Below are 22,835 nucleotides of genomic sequence, written 5' to 3' on the forward strand. Positions count from 1 at the left end.
CTGCAACCTACACCACAGCTCACAGCAACGCTGGATCCCTAACCCACTGAGCGAGGCCAGGGATCGAACCCACAACCTCATGGTTCCTAGTCAGATTCGTCAACCACTGAGCCACGATGGGAACTCCCCGAGCTTATTTTAAAAATAAATTTATTTCGGGAGTGCCCATCATGGCTCAGCAGTTAACAAACCCAACTGGCATCCATGAGGACGCCAGTTTGATTCCTGGCCTTGCTCAGTGGGTTAAGGATCTGGCGGTGCCGTGAGGTGTGGTGTAGGTCACAGACATGGCTCAGATCCCGCATTGCTGTGGCTCTGGTGTTGGCCAGCGGCCACAGCTCCGATGGGACCCCTAGCCTGGGAACCTCCATATGCCTCGGGTGCAGCCCTAAAAAGACAAAAAAAATAAGATAAAAATAAAATAAACCTCTTTTAATAGTGAACCCTTAAGAAAGATGAGCAATCTTTTATTAATACCTTCTTCCTTGACAATTCAACTTTTAAAAAAACACCTTTCTGAAATAAACATCAGCACAATCTTTGTTTCCTGATTACAGATAACAAATTGTGCGACATTTCCTAAACTAACCTCCAATCTCTTTATTCATGTTTAGACAGTTCTCAGTTACAAAAAAGGATGAATGAACAGGACATCAATCACTTTGGAATATTAGCACCTTAAAGATGTCTTTAGCAGGTCAATAATCTTTTCACCTTAGAAGGACTTTATCAGATCTTGTCTAAAGCCTGGATAAAAGCTCTGCATTAAGTACTTCTAACAATTGACAGTGTTTCTCCACCACACAAAGCCGTTTTCTTCCTTAGGGTGCACTCCTCAAGGTCACGATTCTGTGCAGCCTTCCAGAATGACAAAAGAGCATTACCTCTGGCCAAACAAGCTGTCAACACAAACTTTGTCATAGCTCAGATAAAGAAACTGGCAGACAGTGATAATAAGGTCTAATTTCCCTCCCTCCCAAGAGAGGGAAATAGATTTCAAATCCGTCTGAAACCCAGGCCCCGGCAGCCATGTTATCTCTGGCCATACAAAGGAGAAGGACTCACTGTGAATTCATCCAAGGGCTCATTGATCTCGATGTCTAACACCTCGTCGTTGTACAGCTGCCCCTCCTCCGGCTCCTCCACATACTCCATGTGGTCTTCCGTCAGCTCAGCATCAGGGCCTTCGTACTGTCCTTCCTCCGGGTACTCGTGAGCATACAATTCAGAGCCATCGGATTTGTGGTACACGAGCTCGTCCTCTCCTTGTTCATATTCAGATTCCTGTTCTCCGGACTGGTCATTAGTGTTGTCAGACAGCTCAAATGATGTGACCATGCCAGATGTGGTGTTCAGACTAATTGTGACACCCTGAGAACTAGAGAGGACAAAGATACTAGGAAAGGCATGCAACTGGAGTGGAGCTCAAAACTAAACCATCACATGAGTTAACTGTTACCAAGTTACTCCAGGGATTGACCAGTGCACAGTGACTACAACAAGGACTGAAAACTGAGCTCACTGTGCCCCACACGGGCCGGCACCACAGACCCCCCGCTGCACACAGAGCCCCCGCTGTCATCAGCCACAGGTGACTGCATCCGGAGAACCACACAGAAACAGGTCTACCTGGCCAAGACCCGGTGCTGGAAGTAAATGGACTATAGTTCATTCCAACTTCCAGAATGAAAAGAGCGCTATCTGTTTTCTAAGATATCCAAGTAAAAACAAAAGCATTACTCTATATAAACAGAAAATCATAGATGGAATTTTAAGAACAATTTTTCTTTTTTAAATCTATGAATGTAAATGTTGCTGTGGTGTAGGCTGGTAGCTACAGCTCTGATTCGACCCCTAACCTAGGAACTACCATACGCCAGAGGTGTGGCCCTAACAACCAAAATTAAAAAAAAATTTTACTTTAAAAATTTAAAAATCCTAAAGGTATATTTCAAGGGCAACTTAATTAACTCAAAAGATCAAAGTATAGTAAGAATGGAATTGGGAAACTCAAATAACTTGTAGAATAAATGAATTTAAAATATGTTGTTACCCATAAAAATTACTTTGTTAGAAAACCTATTACAGGAGTTCCCCTTGTGGTTCAGTGGTTAACGAATCCGACTAGGAACCATGAGGTTGCAGGTTCGATCCCTGGCCTTGCTCAGTGGGTTAAGGACCCGGTGTTGCCATGAGTTGTGGTGAAGGTTGCAGATATGGCTTGGATCCTGCGTTGCTGTGGCCGTGGCGTAGGCTGGCAGCTACAGCTCCGATTAGAACCCTAGCCTGGGAACCTCCATATGCCGAGGGAGCGACCCTAGAAAAGGCAAAAAGACAAAAAAGACCAAAAAAAAAACTATTACAAATCTACAGCTCAATAATAAATGTCATGTATTTGTTAATTACATTTATAAGCAAGAAGTATCTCTCCATACTTTCACAATAAATGTCAATAAATGTTTCCCTGCAACAGTGAAAGAAATACCCCACCTGGCAGATGTACCAAATACCTCTTCCTCTTAGGGTGGAGCTGACTGTCAAGCACAGAAGCATACTCACTCACGACTGCTATGCACTGAATCCCTGTGTCCCCCTAAAATGCACGTGCTGAACCTTGACACTGACGGGATGGTGTGGAGGGCAACCTCGGGAGACGCCAGGGTCACGAGGGTGGAACCTCACGATTGGGATCACTGCTCTACAAAAGGGACCCAAGAGACTTCCCTCACACCTTCCCCCACGTGAGCACACAGGGGCAGGGCTGGGGGTCCTCCCTGGAAGCCAGTCAGGCCAGCACTTTGACCCTGGACCTCCCGGGCCCCAGAGCTACGAGAAATAAATCTCTGTTGTTTATATACTAGCTCCCCAGTTTAAGATATTCGTGATGGCAGCCCGAACAGACTGAAACAATCATATGCGGATGGTCAACTAATTCTATACTTAAATGGTAAATTTTATATGTTATACTCTTTTACCACAATAAAATTAAAATAATTTAAAAAAAAAAGTCAACTAGAGCCTAAAGTACCGTCCAGGAGTTCTCGTTGCGACACAGCAGAAACGATCCGACTAGTACACATGAGGACGTGGGCTGGATCCTTGGCCTCGCTCAGCGGGAAAGGATCTGCCTTGAGCTGTGGCGTAGGTCGCAGATGTGGCTCAGATCCCGCATTGCTGTGGCTGTGGCACAGGCCAGCGGGTGCAGCTCCGATGGGACCCCTAGCCTGGGAATTTCCATGTGCCACGGACGTGGCCCTAAAAATACAAATAATAAAAATAAAAATAAACAAATACAGTCCAAAGGAATTTCCAAAATAGCAGTTCAGTTAACAGATATGTATAAACAAGAACTGTCTAAAATGAAAACAAGAGCAGTAATAGCAAACTGCAACCAGCAGTGTTAATATTTAACTAAAGGAGTCCTTTAAAAGAGGAGACCACACCTGTCCTCGACTTTAATAATCTGCACTCAAGAGAACTCGGAGGTCATCACCTGCAAGACTAACCCTGATTTTAAACCACTGCCCTATTTAGAGAAAAACAGAGAGGGCTTTCTTACCAAAGAGTCATGGTAATCTCCGTGTAGAATATAATCATGTTATGGATATAGTACATTATCAATTATATCCCGCTATAACTGTAAGTTAGTTAGTATCAACTGAAACAAAGAACACCTCTCAGGAGCTAACACTGAGTACCTGAAGTTTTCTTCGTCTTCGTTGTCACTCTGTAGAAGATCGTCATTCAGCTCTTCATCTGACAAATCCGACTGATTCTAATTAAAGGAAGAACTCGAATTAATACATACCACGGCCCTAAGAAGACGTGTTACAAAAGTGCACAACTGTGCTGAACGGACCGTTTCTAACCTTGTTATTTAAACAACCGTCATTCAGAACGTTTTCTCAGTTTGATACAGATGCCACATGGGGCACTGTAACTACCCCAGGCCCATTTTCAGACGCACAAATGAGGACACAGCAGCAAGCATAATGATAGTTATTATAACTCCCACAAAAGCAAAAAAAAAAAAAAAAGACAAGTCCTTTGGTAGTAGTACCCTACAATTTTTTTCTTACCCCCAAAAAAAAAAAAGGCATTCAAATAAATTGAACATTGTTAAGTGTCCAAAAATCTAAAGACTTTTTAAACAGAAAGAAAAACAGGGGAATTCCAGAACAAAAGAGACTTTCGATAACTAGGCTGCCCAACTGGAGTGGAAAGGGACTAAAATAAAACTCTGGTTTGTCCAGTACAGACAACACAGGAAAATGAATACAACTAACTGAGACCTTCTCTCCAGTTCTTGACAGGCCTGTCTACTCACCATAGAGGCAGCCTAGTGATTTTTGCCAACTGGTCAAATTTCCACAGTTCCAGGTTTTGTTAAGTTATCATAGATTTGGGGTGGGGGGAGATGTCTCACTTTCCTACCATATTAATACTATTTCCATGGTATATGTAAACTACTACTCCCCTGCCAACAGGCACACAAGGAAAAAGAGGGGAAAAAACTTGATTTTCTACACAAACATGAAAGAAGCAATCGGCAGTCTCTTCCCGGCATTTTATAGATTACACACCAAGGTTTCTCAAACAAGTCTCTATACTCTTCATTACAGTAGTTTTGATATAAGCCAAAAACTATTCATCTCATTAGCAATTTTTTGTTTTCTTTTTTCCACTTCAGCTTCAGCAGTTCTTACTCGTTGCCCACAGAGTCTCTCAACCATTACCAGGGATAAGTCAGGCCTGCTGTGGGAGAACCTGAACTGTTTGCCCAATTCGATAAGTCAAACCACAGGAAATCTTTAAAAAATTAACAATTCGATAAAAGCCAAATTTCACTCAGTAAGAGGCTTCTTTCCTGAGTTTTTAAGTTAAACTTTTAAATATCCGTCAAACGTCAGTCAACCCATAAATAATACACCAAACAGAAAGAGAATATATATAATATACACTGTGGTGGGCCCTGGCGGTAAATCAAAAATTTTTTTGAGTTCGAGTTCTGAGGACTCCAATTTCTTGGTCAGTTCTGAACCTAACGAGTAGCAAACACAGAAGGCACAGAATAATGACCAAAATGACCAAAGGCTCACTTTACTGATAAAGCTGGAGTGGAAAGTCAGACTAAATCCCTGAGGCCAAAACTGCTTTCCAGCTACTACAAGGCAAGGACTAGGAGTGGAGTGTGTCCCCAGCAAGGAGGGAGCGCGAGGGCCGACTCGGCGGGTGGTCGACAGGAAAGTGGGCAGAAAGCGGGGGACAAAGGGCCCAAGGGTGTCTGCGAAATCTTTAGGGCCAAGGGGGCTCCCTGATGAAACCCCACAGGGCCAACTAGGATACATGAGGCTTGCCCAAGGGTAGAAATCCAACTTCACGTGAAAATGTTTTACTGCGTTTAAACATGTTAACATCTCGCTGGCGCCGCTCATGACAAAGGGAAAACAAGGCGCCTACATCAGGTGGGGCTCCCAGGTGCACTGCACGTACTTCAGGGATGTGCCAGCGAACCGCCTGAGCGTGAAGACAGACAGTCATCCTCTCCCTGCTGTGACCATGACACAGCAAGGCCCGAATCACACCACACATGGGGCATCCTGAGGCCGGAGCCCGAGCCCGAGATGGCTTTTCACTTTCCGTTGCTCTGCCGTGTCCTCATTTACAAGATGAGGAACCCACTTGGGGGTGTACAGGTAACTGAACTCATCCTTATTTAGAGTCACAGGTGACCAGAGAGCCACTTCAAGGGAAAGGACAGGGGTAGGCCCATGGTGCAGTAAGAAACAAGACACAGAAAGGAAAGCAGGGAGCGCCCGTCGTGGCGCATCGGAAATAAATCTGACTAGCATCCGGGAGGACGCAGATTCGACCCCTGGCCTCCCTCAGTGGGCTAAGGATCCGGCGTTGCCCTGAGCTGTGGTGCAGGCCAGCGGCTGCAGCTCCTATTTGGCCCCTAGCCTGGGAACCTCCATATGCCGAGAATGTGGCCCTAAAAAGACAAGGAAAAAAAGAAGGCCGAGCAGCTACAACAAATCCATGCATCCCAGAACATGCTAATGTAACAAACTAAGTTACAGGAAAAGGGCAGAGCTGGTCTTCTCCTAGTACTGGATCTTCACCACCAGATTTAGGGGCGATCAAAAGGCAACTGAGTCAGGCCTGATATTAAAGCAGACAACCGATGCGACCCCAGCACCTCACCGTATAATGAGCTTGAGCACAATAAACTGTGGACAATAAGAAGCCATCACAATCTGAAGACTTTAAAAAACTATGGATTAAAAAACCATCTTGATATGTAGTGAGAATGACAAGTGTCTTTAAACTGTTAATAAATAAAATAAAATTTGGTATTTCACTTTATCTCGGTTTTTTATTTCTATTTTTAACGTATGCTTTATAATGTTCAAAATATATCCGTAGAGTGATATGTATATACATACTCACATGGTATATAAGTAGATATACAGAGAGATGACCGCTTTAAAGTTTTTACTTGATCAAAAAAGCTTAGAAAAACCTAGATCGGGTTCTAGATTTTTACTATTATTTATCTGAATATGTGTTAGATTTGAGTATTTTTAGGCTTATCTCCGAATACTCCCAAAAAGTGAACTGCAGATCCAATACGCAAAATGTTAAACTCCTCCAGGCCAAGTGGCAGTTTTGTCCCTGCTCTCATACCTGCTAGAATGCCTTCGATTAGTGGGAACTAAAATATCTGCATAGAAGGACTTATTGCTTCAAGTTATCACAACATTTACTAAAAAGTCAACTCTCTGCGCATTTAAAAAGTAACTCAATTCACAGAATTTTAATGCACACCCAACTTTCCTGCAACGAAATAATTTAAGCACAGTTACGTGACTATCACTTAAGTTCAGTGAGACCTCTGTTTCTTACCTTTTTGCCAGTGAGTAAATCTTCTCCAAGTAAGTCGTCTTCAAGTTCACTGCGGAAAAAAGAGACATGACGGTGTATCATTCCTGTTACACTGGAAAGTGCATGGATCCCTGGGAAACTGACCAGGACTTTAGATTTGTGCACTTGCATATTAAGTTTGCTGTATTTTCCCTCATCTTTATTAACAACGAAAACATATTTTCAAATACAGAGGGAACATCTGGTCCTTTACGTCTAGGAGGCTTTGCTCTATATAGGAGGTGGTTCTCGCCAGACCTCTAATCATAGCTTTTCACCTCAACATGAGATCTCATTTTCTTTGGACTTGTTCGTTAATCAGCAGAAGAAGAAACCATAATAAAGTGATTATTTATGCTTTTTCTCCTATCTTTCAAGACCGAGGATGAGACAGAAAAGGAAAGATGACCAACATCATTGACCAAGAAAAAGTCCAAAACCATTTGATACTCATCAAACAGCAAAAAAAGAAAAGTCACAGAGTTCCCTTCTTGGCTCAGCGGTTAACAAACCCAACTAGCATCCAGGAGGACACAGGTTCGATCCCTGGCCTCACTCAGTGGGTTAGGGATCCAGCGTTGCTGTGAGCTGTGGTGTAGGTTGCAGACATAGCTCGGATCCTGTGTTGCTGTGGCTGTGGTATAGGCCAGTGGCTACAGCTCCGACTGGACCCCTAGCCTGGGAACCTCCATATACCAGGGTGCAGCCCTAAAAAGACAAAAAGACCAAAAAGAAAAAAGAAAGAAAAATCAGGGCTAATGAGGACATTCAAGTAAATCACTATAACTAAGGAATTATCTTTGGATAACATGAAGTTACATCCACTGAGTGCAATTTCTTGTCAACATGTTTATCTTCTGAAGTGATCATAAGCAGGTTTTCTCACAATTAAAACAGAAACTCTTAACAGATAAGAAACCTGAAGACATTTCCCATTGTGTGTTTTCTTGATTGATGAATATGGCTACCAATAAATTATGTCATTTAAAAGTGTATGTCTTTAAGTATCAACATCTAGAAGGAGGAAACACAATTAGATGATGATTCTAGCTACAAATTCCAGCGGAGATTTCAGTGCACCAATATTCTTAAGACCATAACTTTTCCAAAAGAGCTCAAGTTACAAATTTCTATAGGTCCTATAGCTTTGAGCACTATTTCACTCAAAACCCATGTCACTTTAGTGTGCTACTTTGCAGAATGCCAGGATATCCTGGAATGCACAAATGAAGTTTAAGAGAAATTCACATTTCTATATACTACTTTCTACAACAAGAAACAACTGAATACATCATTCCATCCATGCACTGAAATACCTCTTCCATTATTTTAAGTTACCCTACATAAATCCTGTACCTTCATTTTACAGATAGAGAAAAGGAGATTAAATGACGTGCCCAAGGCCACAGAGCGGATTCAGGACAAGAAACTTGGCTCATGAAAACCACCTTTCACAGACCTGTGTAAGGAAAACAGTTATCAGAGAATAATGTGTGACTCCTTCCAACATTTTCACCCCACATATCATCGAATCATCTTTCAGATACAGTTATTGTATCTTCAGTGTTATAGTCACTCTCCACAGATGAAGAAAAAATGCTTTCTAGTCACAATATTTACACCCACCACATCTGAGAATTTGATTCTAGCTGACCGGAAAACACAAGCATTCCCTGGAGACAAGCGCCCCTCTGAACCATCGCTCTGAATCAATGAAAACGGAAGGTCAGGATACTAACTGAGAACAACTCCCAAAACCGTCATATGAACAGCTGTTGGTAATTACACATGGAAACGTCTGGAAAGTACTTGTACCTTTTGCTGACAAAAGTATATGAAAATAAGAAATCAGTCTTTGGCGTTCCTACTGTGGCTCAGTGGGTTAAGAACCCAGCAAGTATTCATGAACACGCAGGTTCACTCCCTGGCCTTGATCAGTGGGTTAAGGATCCGGCACTGCCGTGAGCTGTGGTATAGGTCACAGCCGCGGCTTGGATCCAGAGTTGCTGTGGCTGTGGTGTAGGCTGCAGCTACACCTCTCATTCCACCTCTAGCCTGGGAACGTCCATATGCCACAGGTGCAGCCCTAAAAAGCAAAAAAAGAAAGAAAAGAAGGACAGAAAGAAAAGAAGGAAAAGAGAGAAAGTAATAAAGAACCCAACTTTACGATGACAATCGAGAAGTATATTTAATCTTTGTAAGGTGTGTGTACAGTAGTTAGGATTTGGACTCTGGAGCCAGACTCACCTACTGGTTTCTGATTTGGTAGCCGGGTAACCTTGGGCCAATTATTGAACATCTCAGCATCTTTATTTTCACATTTAAAAACTAAGAGATGGTGTAAGACACTCGGCTCTTTGAGAATGAGTACACTTTTACTAACGAAAAGAATCACACCAAAGACTCTTCCAGGGAACAGGTTATTCTGCAGTCAGCAGCAGGCTGCCCCTTTCAAATTCAGAAATATAAGTGACAACGAGCACTGCACCTGAGGTCATCATCCCTGTGGGCCTCCCCACTCCAGGCCGCCCTCTCCCGGTGGCTGGTCCCCGCTGGCTCCAGGCCCTGGGAGGTGTCTCAAGGAACGGCTCCTTCCCACTCCTGTGCTCCCAGCCTTTGCTTCCAGAAGGAATGTCACGAAACAGGAGGAGAGGCTGTCCCTCCTTTCCAGTGCACAGCTGCAGTCACCCCCACCCCCACCCCCACCAGGGCGGCTCTCCAGGGAGACACCCCTTCTCCCCCTTCGGGCCTGCTGATACTCGCTGGATGCCTCACCGACTCTCTTACTGCTTCTTAACCCTAGCCCCTTCTTCAAGTGACCTTCCATTAAAACCTCCTGAATGTGCTGTGTCTTCCCTACCTAGATATAGTCTCGTGCTTCTCCTCAACTGTCAAACTTCTCCCTCTGTTATTCAACATGAGACTGTTTTATGCTTTAAAAATAGCAGAAAAATAAATACACACATACAGAATCTTCATATGTGAACATGCACTGAAGACGACTGAAGAAAGGCGGCTGTTCACAAACAGCACTGGGAAGAAACGGAAAATCAGAGCCGGCTCACACTGCAACCCAAACCCAATCCATCCCAGCAGAAAGCCAGCTGACGTCAGGGCGACCAGAAGAAACTCCCACTGAACAAGTACCGGGGCAAGTCAGACATGACTAAGAATACCAACACTGTGTACAACGGATGAAAAAACACAAGCACCGGATTTAAATCTACAAAATCTAAATGATGCAAAAGTAAAACGCACCGCTGGAGGATGCTAAGGAACTGACCTGACCCCTTATTTTGAAAACTGGTAAATAAAAGTAGAGAAATCAAGCACTTATTCTGCACCTGAAAGAAACCAAGTCATTTACAACATAGTTCAGCTTAAGAGAAAAAGAAGAAATGACAAACAGGATGAGAATATCACCACTCAGATCATTTGATAACATCACAAAAAAAAAAAAAAAAAAAGAAAGAAAAAGTTACCTAGGTGTTGTGTAGTCCCTGATGGAGGAACAATACCACCAACTACGACACTGCCAAAGCCCCTGCTTGCGCCCAAATCCAAACCTGAATCTAATCAACCTCCAGATCTATTAATTTACAGAAAATGAAAAGAGATAAAGGAACATACTAAAAAGTTCCAAGAGATGCAATCAGCAAAAGCAGAAATTCTCCAAGATAAACCCCTTGTTTCTTCAACAAAAACATCAGGGAACTAAAAGAAATTGTGGGGAGAACTTGTAGATGAAACAATACTTACAAGACATACCAATCGATAATGATATATTATATATATTATGATACACATGTCTTATCTGGACTCCAAGTCAAACTAAAAAAGAGCACCCAGACACACATCCACACCACACGTCACCATATGTGACTTTCACATTAAGGGACTTTTTTAGATAGAACTCTATTATGACTGTATTTGTAAACCCTTTATTTTTTAGAGCTACATGATCTGAAATATTTTTAGATGAATTATCTAAGTGAGTTAAGGAGAGTGACAGAGATCATAGATAAACAAGACTGCTACATACTAACACTGCTGAAGCTGAAGGATGGTACATGACCTGTACTTTTTGCTTTTAAGGGCTGCACCTGGGGCATATGGAGACTCCCAGGCTGGGTCAAATCAGAGCTACAGCTGCCAGCCTCCGCCAGAGCCAGAGCAATGCAGGATCAAGCCATGTCTGCGACCTACACCACAGCTCACAGCAATGCCGGATCTTTGACCCACTGAGCAAAGCCAGGGGAAGAACCTGCAACCTCATGGTTCCTAGTCAGATTTGTTTCCGCTGTGCCACAACAAGAACTCCCACCTGCACTCTTCTATATTATTTCATATAGGCTTGAAATTCTCAACAAGTTTAAAACTAAATAAATAAATTTCAGGCTGATTATACATTTAACTGTAGAAAGAGAGAAAAGAGACAGAGAGAGAGAGAAAGAAAAGGAAAGAAAGAGAAAAACCAAGAAACACTTTAAAACTTCCCCAGGAACTCACAGGACAAAGCAGAATGCAGGGCAGGGAAGACTTTTCTTAAGGACAAAAGCAGAAGTCAGCCTGACTATCACGTGCCTCCTGAAGGGATGCTTCTGGCCACAAGTCACCAAAGAGCACTCCTGACCAAACCCAGAACCTGAATCTAGCCCTGAGAAGACATACCAAGGGTTGGTCTACAAAATAACTGGCATGTCCTCTGCGAAAATTTCACAAAGTCATAAAAGACAAAGACTACAGGGAGTTCCCACTGTGGCACAATGAGACTGGTGGTGTCTTGGGAGTGCTGGGATGCAGGTTGGATCCCAGGCCCGGCACAGTGGGTTAAGGATCCAGTGTTCCCACAGCTGTGGCAACTGCAGCTCCGATCAGATCCCTGGCGCAGGAACTCCATATGTCATGGGGTGGCAAAAAAAAAAAGAAAAAAAGAGAGAGACAAAGAGCAGAATTCTTCCATATGAAGAAACAAAGAGCGGGGGAATGCAGTGTATGATCCCAGTTCAATCCTGAACCAGAAAAAAGAAACTCGTTTTTGGCTATAAAGGATATTATTGGGACAACTGACAAAACTTGGATAACCATGGGAGATTCAGAAGTAAAGCGGCATCATACCTGCAAACTACCATCAAACGGTGCAGGAAGAAAACCGTCATGTGTGTGTGTGTGAGTGTGTAAAGAGCGAGAGAGTGATAACATGAAGATCACAAAAGCAACTGTGGGCCTGAGAGAAGGGCTTGTAGGAGTTTTGGTTATTCTTCCAGCCTCCTTTAGGTCTGGAAATGATTTCCAAATACATTTTTTCATATTTTAATAAAAAGAGAATAAGAGTTCCCGCTGTGGTGCAGCAAGTTAAGAATGTGACTGAAGGGGCTCCGGTGGCTGTGGAGGAGCGGGTTCACTCTCTAGCCCAGCACAGTGGGTTAAAGGATGCGTCACTACCACAGCTGCAGCTCGGATTCAGTCCTTGGCCTGGGAACTTCCATATGCTGTGGCTACAGCCACACACACACAAATAAATAAGTAAAAATAAAAAACAAATAAAAGCCATACAGGAAAAGGTTATCAACAATATTATTTATAAAAATCCACTCGAAGACTATTATTTAAAGGAATACATGGGAGGATCTATCTCTAAGAACAAAAAATAAATCTCAAGAAGTATAAAGAATCCTAAAATCATAAGGAAAAGATAAACAACACAAAAGAAAAGCGGACATAAATACAAACAGATAATGACAGAAGAGAAATGCAGGTGGTGAGTAAACTAGAAAAATACAGGAGATGTTATTCGGCTCCCCATCAGGCTCTTACACACAGCTAGGCACCAGTTATTCAGCTCCCATCAGGCTCTTGCACACAGCTACAGGCACCAGTACTTGCCAACAGGGCTATTTCTTTTATAGGAGACGGTTCTACGCTCCCATTTTTTTATGGACCGCCTAAGAGTCGCTGAAGAGCAATCAACCTTACACAGGCTGTAAGAATTACACAGTTCGTAATGTAATGTTTCAGTAAACCCTGTGAGACGTCACAGTTTGCAACGGCAAGCAGGTGTGCCCCTGTGCACTTTTCCCAGGGCACAGCCCTCTAACCTCTATAAGAACTCCTCGCGAGAAGCCATCATTACCCCAATAAACTGACACCTATCATTACTGTGGACACTGTTTATACTGCGTGTGTGTTCCTAAAAAGCTACCTTCACCTTCACTAGTAATCAGAGAAATAGGAACTGAAGTTACAAGATACCATTTTACACACATCACAACAGCAGAAATGTTAGAAAGCCTAACCACGCATCGTGTAGGATGTGGAGAAACTCTCTTGCTGTGGCCGTCGCAGGCACACAACCACTCCAACAACAGCTCTGGGTGCTACCCAGTCCATACCACCACTGTGTGAGCACAGCCAACGCCCCGCTGGCAGCCCTGGGACAACACGCGCCTGGAGCAGGAGCCCACCGGAAAGCTGTCCACCTGGAGCAGCCCCGCCCTGCTTCGGCCCCGCGGGGACCGTCCCACACAGCAAGGAGCAAGGGCAGCCCACACACCGCCTTCGGCCCACATCGATCGCTGCCAGGCCAAGGGGCAGAAGGAGCTAAATCAGCTTGGCCGAGACATGTCGCCAGGGGTTTCCGTACCTGTCCCAGTCCTCGTCAGCAGCTCTCCTCCTCCACGAGCGCTCGGCACCCGGCTTATCGAACTGGTCGAAATCGTCATCTGGGAGGAAAGGCCGTGAAAGTCAGTCTTACGAATCACAGCAGACTCCTACTCCAACACTGACACAATCTGTTTAAGAATTCCTGGCGTGACGTTTTAAACGACTCAAAGTTTCATATTCAACAATTATAAACACTTTCACCATTTTTAATGATTAAAATGTCAAGTACGTATCTACCTAAATAAAACTGATTTACTGAACACTATTAAGCATGAAAACTCATAGAAGGCTTTTTCGAAAATCACAAATTTAAATAAAATATTTTTATAAACGAACGGGTTTTGAGTTTATAAAAGGGGAAAATTGCTGATTTGCTAAAAATTAAAGAGACTTTTATAATACTTTTTGTAATCTTTACATTTTTCCAAATTAATCATGAAAAATAAAAAACCTACTTAAGGGCATTAGAGATAACGTAGAGAAGTAACAACAGAAATACAACACAAGCCACATACCTAATTTCAAATTTTTTAGTATCTTTTTAAAAAAAAAATAAAAAGAAATAGATGAAATAAACCAGAAACAGACTCACAGACATAAAAAACAAACTTAGGGTTACCAAAGGGGAGAGGGATGAGGGAAAAAAGGAACAAATTAGGAGTAAAGGATTAACAGATACAAACTACGAAATATAAAATAAATAAGCAACAAGGATTTATTGTATCACACATAGAATTATATTCAATATTTTGTAATAACCTGCAATGGAATGTAATCTGAAAAAACAAATAACTGAATCATTTTGTTGTACACCTGAAACAGAGTATTATAAAACAACTATACTTCAATTTTAAAAAAAGAATTTTAAAAATGTTTCTTTTAAAAAATAAACAAATGAATTTTAATAGGTTAAATTTTAACATTTTAATGTAATCGATACAGAAAATATTAATAAGCATTTTACATTTTTCCCATACTAAGTGTATATTTTGCATACACACCATATCTCCTAATTCATTTTCTTTGCTTTTTGCTTTTTAGGGCCACACCCAAGGATATGAAAGTTCCCAGCCAAGGGGTCGAAGGCCACAAGCCTATGCCACAGCCACAGCAACGCGGGATCCAAGCTGCGTCTTCCACCAACACCACAGCTCACAGCAATGCCAGATCCTTAACCCACTGAGCGATACCAGAGATCGAACCCACAACCTCATGGTTACAAGTCGGATTCATTTTCATTGAACCACGACAGGAACTCCTCCTAATTCATTTTCAAATTTATTCTTACTACTAGGAAAATCAAAAAACTGGAATTAAAGTTTTTCATCTTAGAACACATGCAAGCAGACATGAGAAGCAGCAGCATATGCCTCCCCACAGAGTCTACCTAGAGGAGCCTAATGATACATAAACTTCATAAAAACCCAGGAAGTGTTCCGCCTGAGGCCAGAAATTAACCAGTAAAGTTCTGACAACTTAATACATCAATTCCTACCATACACTACCAAACAGAACAAGTGCTTTTTAAAAAAAAAACAAAAAACAAAAAACAAAAAAAAGAGATTAAAGAATGAGTAGGCTTCTACTTCCAGTATGACAGCAGGAGGAGCTCCACCAACCCACTCGCTCCCTGTGAAACTGACGAAAATTATTCTTAATGAAATGACTAATATCTCTGGAACTGATTCCACAGGCATACATTAAATGGAAAACACTTAAGAAATCTACTCAAATGTGTTAAGAGCAGCCGCATGAGTTTGCAGTTTTTTCTGAACCAGGATGCACTCCCTCCTCCACCCCAGCTCAGGGAGTCATCAACTCCACTCCAAGAACACAGGCCTCTGCCCAACCTGCCTGGTGCTGAGGCTAACTTCTGGCTAAGTGTGAGCGAGAGGTGGGGGCTCCTTCCAGCCAGGCCCCTCGTGTGGTACATACACAACTGCAGCCCAGGCCATCCCTGCCCCAAGTCGTGGGATGGGGGTTCTGTACCAAGAGAAGTCAGACAAAGAGGTCTAGGGCTTCTGGCAGCATGCCCCATCCCCCACCACCACCTGCTGCCACCCAGGCACTCAGCTCCAAAAGCAAGAGTGTCACTCAAATGTGACAAGCACAACACAAGAACTGGGGCTCAGAGTTGGCCCAAGGGGAGATAAACATTGAACTGAGAGTTCCCACTGTGGCTCAGTGGGTTAAGAACCCAACAAGTATCCATGAGGATGTAGGTTCAATCCCTGGCCTCGCTCAGTGGGTTATGGATCCAGCACTGCCCCTGGCTGCTGCACAGGTCGCAGATGTGGCTCAGATCTGGCATTCCTGTGGTGAAGGTCACAGCTGCCACTTCCAATTCGACCTCTAGCTCTGGAACTTCCATATGCCACAGGTGTGTCCCTAAGAAAAGGGGTGGAGGGGGAGACTGAACTGTAGGATGCCTAGTGTGCCAGAGAGAAACTGGGAAACATGGGCAAAGGTCCTCGCTTAGAACAGACCTCAAACGCTAACCTCAGACACCATTCAGTCAAAGGAGCCTGAATCTGACTGTTCAGCCAGTAAAGCAAGTTATGTCCCAGGGCACTGCCAAAAGTGTGATGAGAGAAAGGGACAGTCAGAAAGAGGTCCAGCCAAACCACCACCCTCGCAAGGTGACTGTGGGCATGCCCAAGGCTGTGGCCCCTGAGGAGTGACATCAGGTGCTTCTGAGAAGTTGCCCAGAGTAGGGTGGAAGGTGGAACAGACAGCACTTAAAACCTAGCCACCACACAGGTAAACACACACGTGCCAACAGGCCTAGGGGTGGGGAAGTGGGGCGACAAGCACCAGGACTGACACATTATACGTATTACTATAAAATGTTCAATTCTCAACAAGAAATTATAAAACACACAAAGAAACAGGTAAGCACAACCCATAACTTATCAGAAAAAAGGCAGGCAACAGAAACTGCCTGTGAGAAGACCAAATGTCAGATTCAACAGAAAAAGACGAATGGGCCATTGTAAGCATGCTCAAGAACTGAACAAAATGATGATTAAAGAACTAAAGGGAGATATGATGACAAAGATGCACCAAATAAATAATACGAATAAACAGAAGTCATTTAAAAAGAACCAAAAAGAAATTCTGTCATTGAAAAATATCTGAAATGAAAAATTCACTAAAAGGGCTCAACGACAGATTTAAACTGGCAGAAAAATTGGTAAATTTGAAACTAGATCAATAGAGATAATCCAATGCAAAGAACAGAAAAAAAAAAACGAAGAGAAGCATGCGGTAACATTAAGCACACCAGTATGTGTAACAGGAGGAAAAGAGAGGAGCAGGGAGAAATACCTGAGGAAATAATAGCCGAAAACTTTCCAAATGTGTAGGTAAATACTAATCTACACATCCAAAAGGTTCAACAAACGCAAAACAGAACAAACACGGAGATCCACAAACACACACATCACAGCCCAAATATCTTAGAGACAAGGAGAGAACCTTAGAAGCAGCAAGAGAAAAGCCACTCATCACTCACAACTGCAGTAAGAGTAACAGCTAATTCTCATCAGAAACAAGGGAAATCGAGACATACAAAATGCTAAAATAAAGAAACCTCTATCCAGCCAAACCACCAAAATAAAATACATTCACAGATAAACTAAGGCAAAAGGAATCTGCTGCTGGCAGACTCTCTGTAGTTGAACTGTGTGCCCCAAAATGACACATTTAGGTCCTACAGCCCATTCCCACCTGTGAATATCACCTTATTTGGAAACAGGGTCTTTGCAGATGTAATCAAATTTAGGTAAGATTATATTTAAGTTAAATAGAAACAAGACATTGTAAAGCTTTGTAAAACTCATTTTAAAAATAAATAGTATAATACTATCATTAAAAAAAAAGATGAGAATATACTGGATATTAAACCTAACAGATAAATTCAAAACACTCAACAGCAAAATATACACTCTTCTCAGGTGTACCTGGAACATTCTCTGGGATATATGCTGGGCCATAAAACAATCCTTAATAATTTAAAAGGGCCAAAATCATACAAAGCATAGTCTCTGACTAAAAAAAAGGTTGACCCTTTTCCAACACTGGAATGAACTGCACAGGTTCCACTTACATGTGTATTTTTTTTTCAGTAACTACATACTACAGTACTCCACAATCCACAGTTGGTTGAATCCACAGACGTGGAACCTCGGGCATGGAGAGCCAACTGCAAAGTTATATGTGGACTTTCAACTGCATGGGGGTTGGCTCCCCAAACCCCTGCACCGTTCAAGAGTCAACTGTATAATAAAACTAGAAACCAGTTATGGAAGAGAAAGTTAAAAATGCACAAATGCATGGAAATTAAACAACACATTTCTTCAACCAATGGGGCAAAGAAGAAATAACTAGGGAAATAAGAAGTACTTTGAAACCTATAAACATAGAAACACAACATACTCAAGTTCATGGGGTGCAGCAAAAGCAGTTCTTGGAGGGAAATTTACGGCTGTAATGCCTACACCAACAGGAAAGATTTCAAATCAAAAGCCTCACTTTAAATCTTGAGGAACTAGAGAAAAAAAGAGGAAGTTTAACCAAAGGACAGCAAAAGGAAATAAATAAAAAGATTAAAGCAGAGATACATGAAACAGACTAGAAAAAACACTTTCAAACTAATTCTATGAGGCCATTATAAAACCAGACAAAGATTTAAAAGAAAAAAAAACTAGACCATTATTCTCTGTGAACACACATGCAAAAATCCTCTTTAAAACATCAGTATATAGAATCAACAATACTTTAAAGGGTAATATATATCTCTACATCATGATCACATAGGTGTATCCCAGGAATGGCTGGTTTCTAGATTGAAGATTTTTTTTTAGAAAATCAATTTGATACAGCATATTAAACTAAAAGTAGGAAACCAGATTATCATCTCAATATAAGTAGAAAAAACATTAACCAAAACCAATATCCATTCCTTATAAAAACTCTCACTAAATTAAGAAGAGAATTTTCCTAACCTGACCAAAGGGCACAGAAAAACCTATGAGTTCCCGTCATGGCTCAGCAGTAACAAACCCAACTAGGATCCAGGAGGACGTGGGTTTGATCCCTGGCCTCACTCAGTGAGCTAAGGATCTGGCATTGCCATGAGCTGTGGTGCAGGTGGCAGATGCCGTTCGGATCTCACGTTGCAGTGGCTGTGGTGTGGGCTGGCAGCCCGACTGGACCCTAGCCTGGGAACTTCCATATGAGGAGGGTACAGCCTTAAAAAGGGAGAGAAGGGAGGGAGGAAGGAAGGGAAACCCACAGCAAACATCACATGTAAAGACTCAATGCCGGAGTTCCCGTCGTGGCTCAGTGGTTCACCAATCCGACTAGGAACCATGAGGTTGCAGGTTCAACCCCTGGCCTCGCTCAGTGGGTTAGGGATCCGGGTTGCTGTGAGCTGTGGTGTAGGTTACAGACGCAGCTCGGATCCAACGTTGCTGTGGCTCTGGTGTAGGCCGGCGGCTACAGCTCCAATTCAACCCCTAGCCTGGGGACCTCCATATGCAGCAGGAGCAGCCCAAGAAATGGCAAAAAGACCAAAAAAAAAAAAAAAGACTCAGTGCCTTCAGCTAGGATCAGGGACAAGACTGGGACTGTCATTTCTGCTCCTGCAATTCAGCACTGTAACAAAGTTCTACCTAGTGCAACCAGACAAGAAAATGAAATAGAAGAAATTCAGATTGAAAAGAAGTAAAACTGTCATTATTCACAGCAAACATGATCAGCTATATAGAAAAGCATACAGAATCTATGAAAAAAGGCTCTGAAACTAATAAGAGAACAAAGTTGCAAAACATAAGGTCAATATTAAAAAATCAATAGTTTTTCTACACACAAGGAATGAACAACTGGAAATTAAGTTAAAAAACAAATCTTTGCAATAACATAAAAATATGAAATCCAAACTAGGGATAATCACAGTAAAAGATATGAAAGACCTATAAATGAAGAACTATGAAAACACTGAGGAGAGAAACCAAACACCTAAAGGAAGTGGAAAACAACTAGAATCCCCAGGAGACAAGAACGGCTGTAAATGCGGGTAACTTTGTACCTGGACAAAAACACATTAAGCAAAGGGGGAAAAAAACACATTTAATAAAGCAGAAACAAAACATACTTTCTTTCCACCTGGAATATGGAAAATAAAAAGACATAAAAAGAATAATTCTACTCAGCCATATAAAAGAACAAAATAATGCCATTTGCAGCAACATGGATGGAACTAGAGACTCTCATACTGAGTGAAGTAAGTCAGAGAAAGACAAATACCGTATGATATCACTTATATCTGGAATCTAATATACGCCACAAAGGAACCTTTCCACAGAAAAGAGAATCGTGCACTTGGAGAATAGACTTGTGGTTGCCAAAGGGGAGAGGGAGGGAGTGGGATGGATTGGGAGCTTGGGGTTAACAGATGCAAACTACTGCCTTTGGAACGGAGGAGCAATGAGATCCTGCTGTGTAGCCCTGGGAACTATGGCTAGTCACTTATGGTGGACAAGATACTGTGAGGGAAAAAAAATGTATACTGTATGTGTGACTGGGTCACCGTGCTGTACAGCAGAAAATTGAGAGAACACTGTAAACCAGCTATAATGGAAAAAATAAAAATCGCTACAAAAAAAAAAAAAAAAAGAACCATAACTCAAAATCCTAAGAAACAAACTAAAACAAGAACTCTGTGTGCTTATTTTTGTTCTTTGATTTTCTGTAGTCATTTCCCTTCTGTTCTCCTTCAGAATATAGTCAAATTCTTTTTTTTTAAGTTCCACTTTACCTGCCATACTGAGCAGAACCAAGAGAATAAAATGAGTCCGCAGTAGTCCAGAGTTTTAAAGCAAGAAAAGAACACCTCTGAACACCAAGGAGAAGATGAACTCCGCAGCACAAGAGTGATCAATGCCTTTATCTAGAAACTCTCCTTCTAAAGCTAAACGTTATCCTAAACATGCCGTTTTACTAAGAAGTCAACTTTCCACATCAACAAAACTAAAAACTATTGGAATTTTTACAGTTTTCAATTACAGCAATTAGAAATCTATAGTTAACACAACTCTTTTACTCAGCGTTCTTATTGTTTCCTCAGCTTTTCCAGGAACCTGTAATTTAGAAACCACAGAATATTAGTTTGGAATAAGGTTCTAGCCATTGTCTGGTCCAAGGGTCAGGTCAGTAAACTACAGTTCACAGGTCACTAAGGGCTGCCACCTGCTTTTGACTTATGTAAATAAACTTTTATTGGAACACTGTATGCTAATTCAAGTATGTACTGTCTATAGTTGCTTTCAAGCTACAGGGGCAGAGAGCACTCTGTGTGATCTGCAAAGCCTAAAATATTTATTGTTTGGCCCTTTACAAAGTTTGCCAATCTTTGCTCTAATCTAAAGGTTCTCAACCTCTTTTGCCTCAACACCATTCTCACACACACTTGTTCATGTTTTCAATCACTAACAAGTCAAAATTCCACATTTCACAGGTGAGGAAATCTGGACCTTTATTTAAACAGTAACTAGGAAAAAAGAATCAAGCTAACATTCAAGAACTTTGAAAGTGAACATACTTGCTCCTACAGTATAACCATCAAATTCTGAGCAACCAAGCAAAATTTTCAGAAAGAGCCCCTACATCGCGTTGCTCAAAAAATAATCTGTAGTCCTGTTTTAAATATTTCTTACTTATGTGGCACCATGGACAGGTTTCCCTAAAATGAACTTTGTATTTTGTTTTTAAAGCCGAGCGCACAGTGACCATCCGTTTGCCTGTCTCAGGGAAGGTGCTCGTCCTGTGTTTGGAAATCAATCCAGTACAAGTCCTGAAAAAAGACAGGGCTCTGCCTCCCAACATGGAATCCCTAAAAGCTAGATCCTTGAGTTCTGTCAGCCCAGGCAGCCTGAAAGAGGACAAGTGGGCTAAGTTCAGCCAACTAAATATTCTCATCGTGACTTAGAACCTAGAGAAAATGACAATTTCTCTTCCCAACAATCTAGACCTGCTCATTTAAAACGTGAAACCTTCTAAATTGCTAAAGGTTCGTTGCTAACTGGGTGATGTCTAAGGGAAGAAATGTCAGAGGGAGAGAAAGCCCTTCCGCCCACCTACTTCTCCTTCCAGGACAGAGGGAACCCGAGCGGCCTCCGGGCCCCATCCTCCACACAGGGTGCAGAGAAGGAACACCGGTTCCCAGAGCACCTTCCCTGTGTGGGTTTGAGTACGAGCATGCAGGCAAGGCAGTCACAGGTCTGAAGCACAATTCTCATCAGTTATTCTCAGAGACAGGACACACACACACACCAGATATGGAGCTCTCAGACGTCAGAATGAGCTCTTGAAAACCATGAGTGGCAGCTGTGCTTGAAAGAGCTGGTCACCGGGCTTCTTGAGACTCAATTCCATCAAAAGTCAACCCCCACTGTGCTGCAGACGGAGAAGGCCCACTGGAGCGTCTGCAGTAGTCTTCAGAGCTACAACAGCTTACAACAGGCTCCCCCTTAGAGGCAGGCTCAGATTATCAGAAAAAGCTTTCCTGACAGTTGCACCTCGAGCCTTCCCAAGGGCTGTATAAACCTCTAACTCCTGTGTTAAAACCCTTCAAACTTGGAATGCAAAGCATGGCTTCTGTCCTAACTAAAATAAAAATGATAAAATTCAAATAAACCCAGCACTACTTTAGAGCTGAAGCGAGGCTTTATTTTACTTCAACAAGCTAATATTTTTATATTCATTTCCTCATTTAATCCATCCCCAAATTCTCCTTTTACAGACATGAACAAAAGACTAACCAAAGCTAGCAAAGAGCAAAACCAGATTTAAACTCAGGTCTACCAAACAGTAAGTAAAACGCCCTTGAATTTAGTTCGGAAGTAACTGTAGAAACAAACTCTCTGATCTCCTATGTAAAAGCATGAAAGGGTAACCATGACTCCCTCCATGTCTGGGCAGGAAGATCACAAATTCACGGAACTTACTAAATCGTGAAGGCAGAATCACCCTATAAAGTACAGGTTGCAATCCGGTGACCTATATGACACATGCTCTCTTTGAATTGTGTTGTCTTTTTTTAATCAAGTTGGTCGCCAAATTTTAAAAAATGGAATTATATATTAAGTACCAGAGTATCAAGAGATCTAAAACAGTGGACCCATATTTATCAGCTGAAGATGAACAGCGCCTGGCCAAACAGGAACAGAATCCCTGTATCTGATACT

At 42.1% G+C, this 22,835-nt stretch overlaps 1 protein-coding gene across 1 annotated transcript in view; it reads right to left on the reverse strand.

The window, feature by feature from the left end:
* The window catches only part of RBM33 (RNA binding motif protein 33), a 111,215-nt gene that overhangs the window by 82,817 nt on the left and 5,563 nt on the right, over window positions 1–22,835 (reverse strand). The window contains 4 exon segments of the mRNA XM_021079037.1: window positions 1,066–1,378; window positions 3,699–3,775; window positions 6,907–6,955; window positions 13,568–13,646. Coding sequence (XP_020934696.1) covers window positions 1,066–1,378; window positions 3,699–3,775; window positions 6,907–6,955; window positions 13,568–13,646 — 518 coding nt within the window.

Source organism: Sus scrofa, chromosome 18 (assembly GCF_000003025.6).
Source record: "Sus scrofa isolate TJ Tabasco breed Duroc chromosome 18, Sscrofa11.1, whole genome shotgun sequence".
NCBI classification, from domain to species: domain Eukaryota; kingdom Metazoa; phylum Chordata; class Mammalia; order Artiodactyla; family Suidae; genus Sus; species Sus scrofa.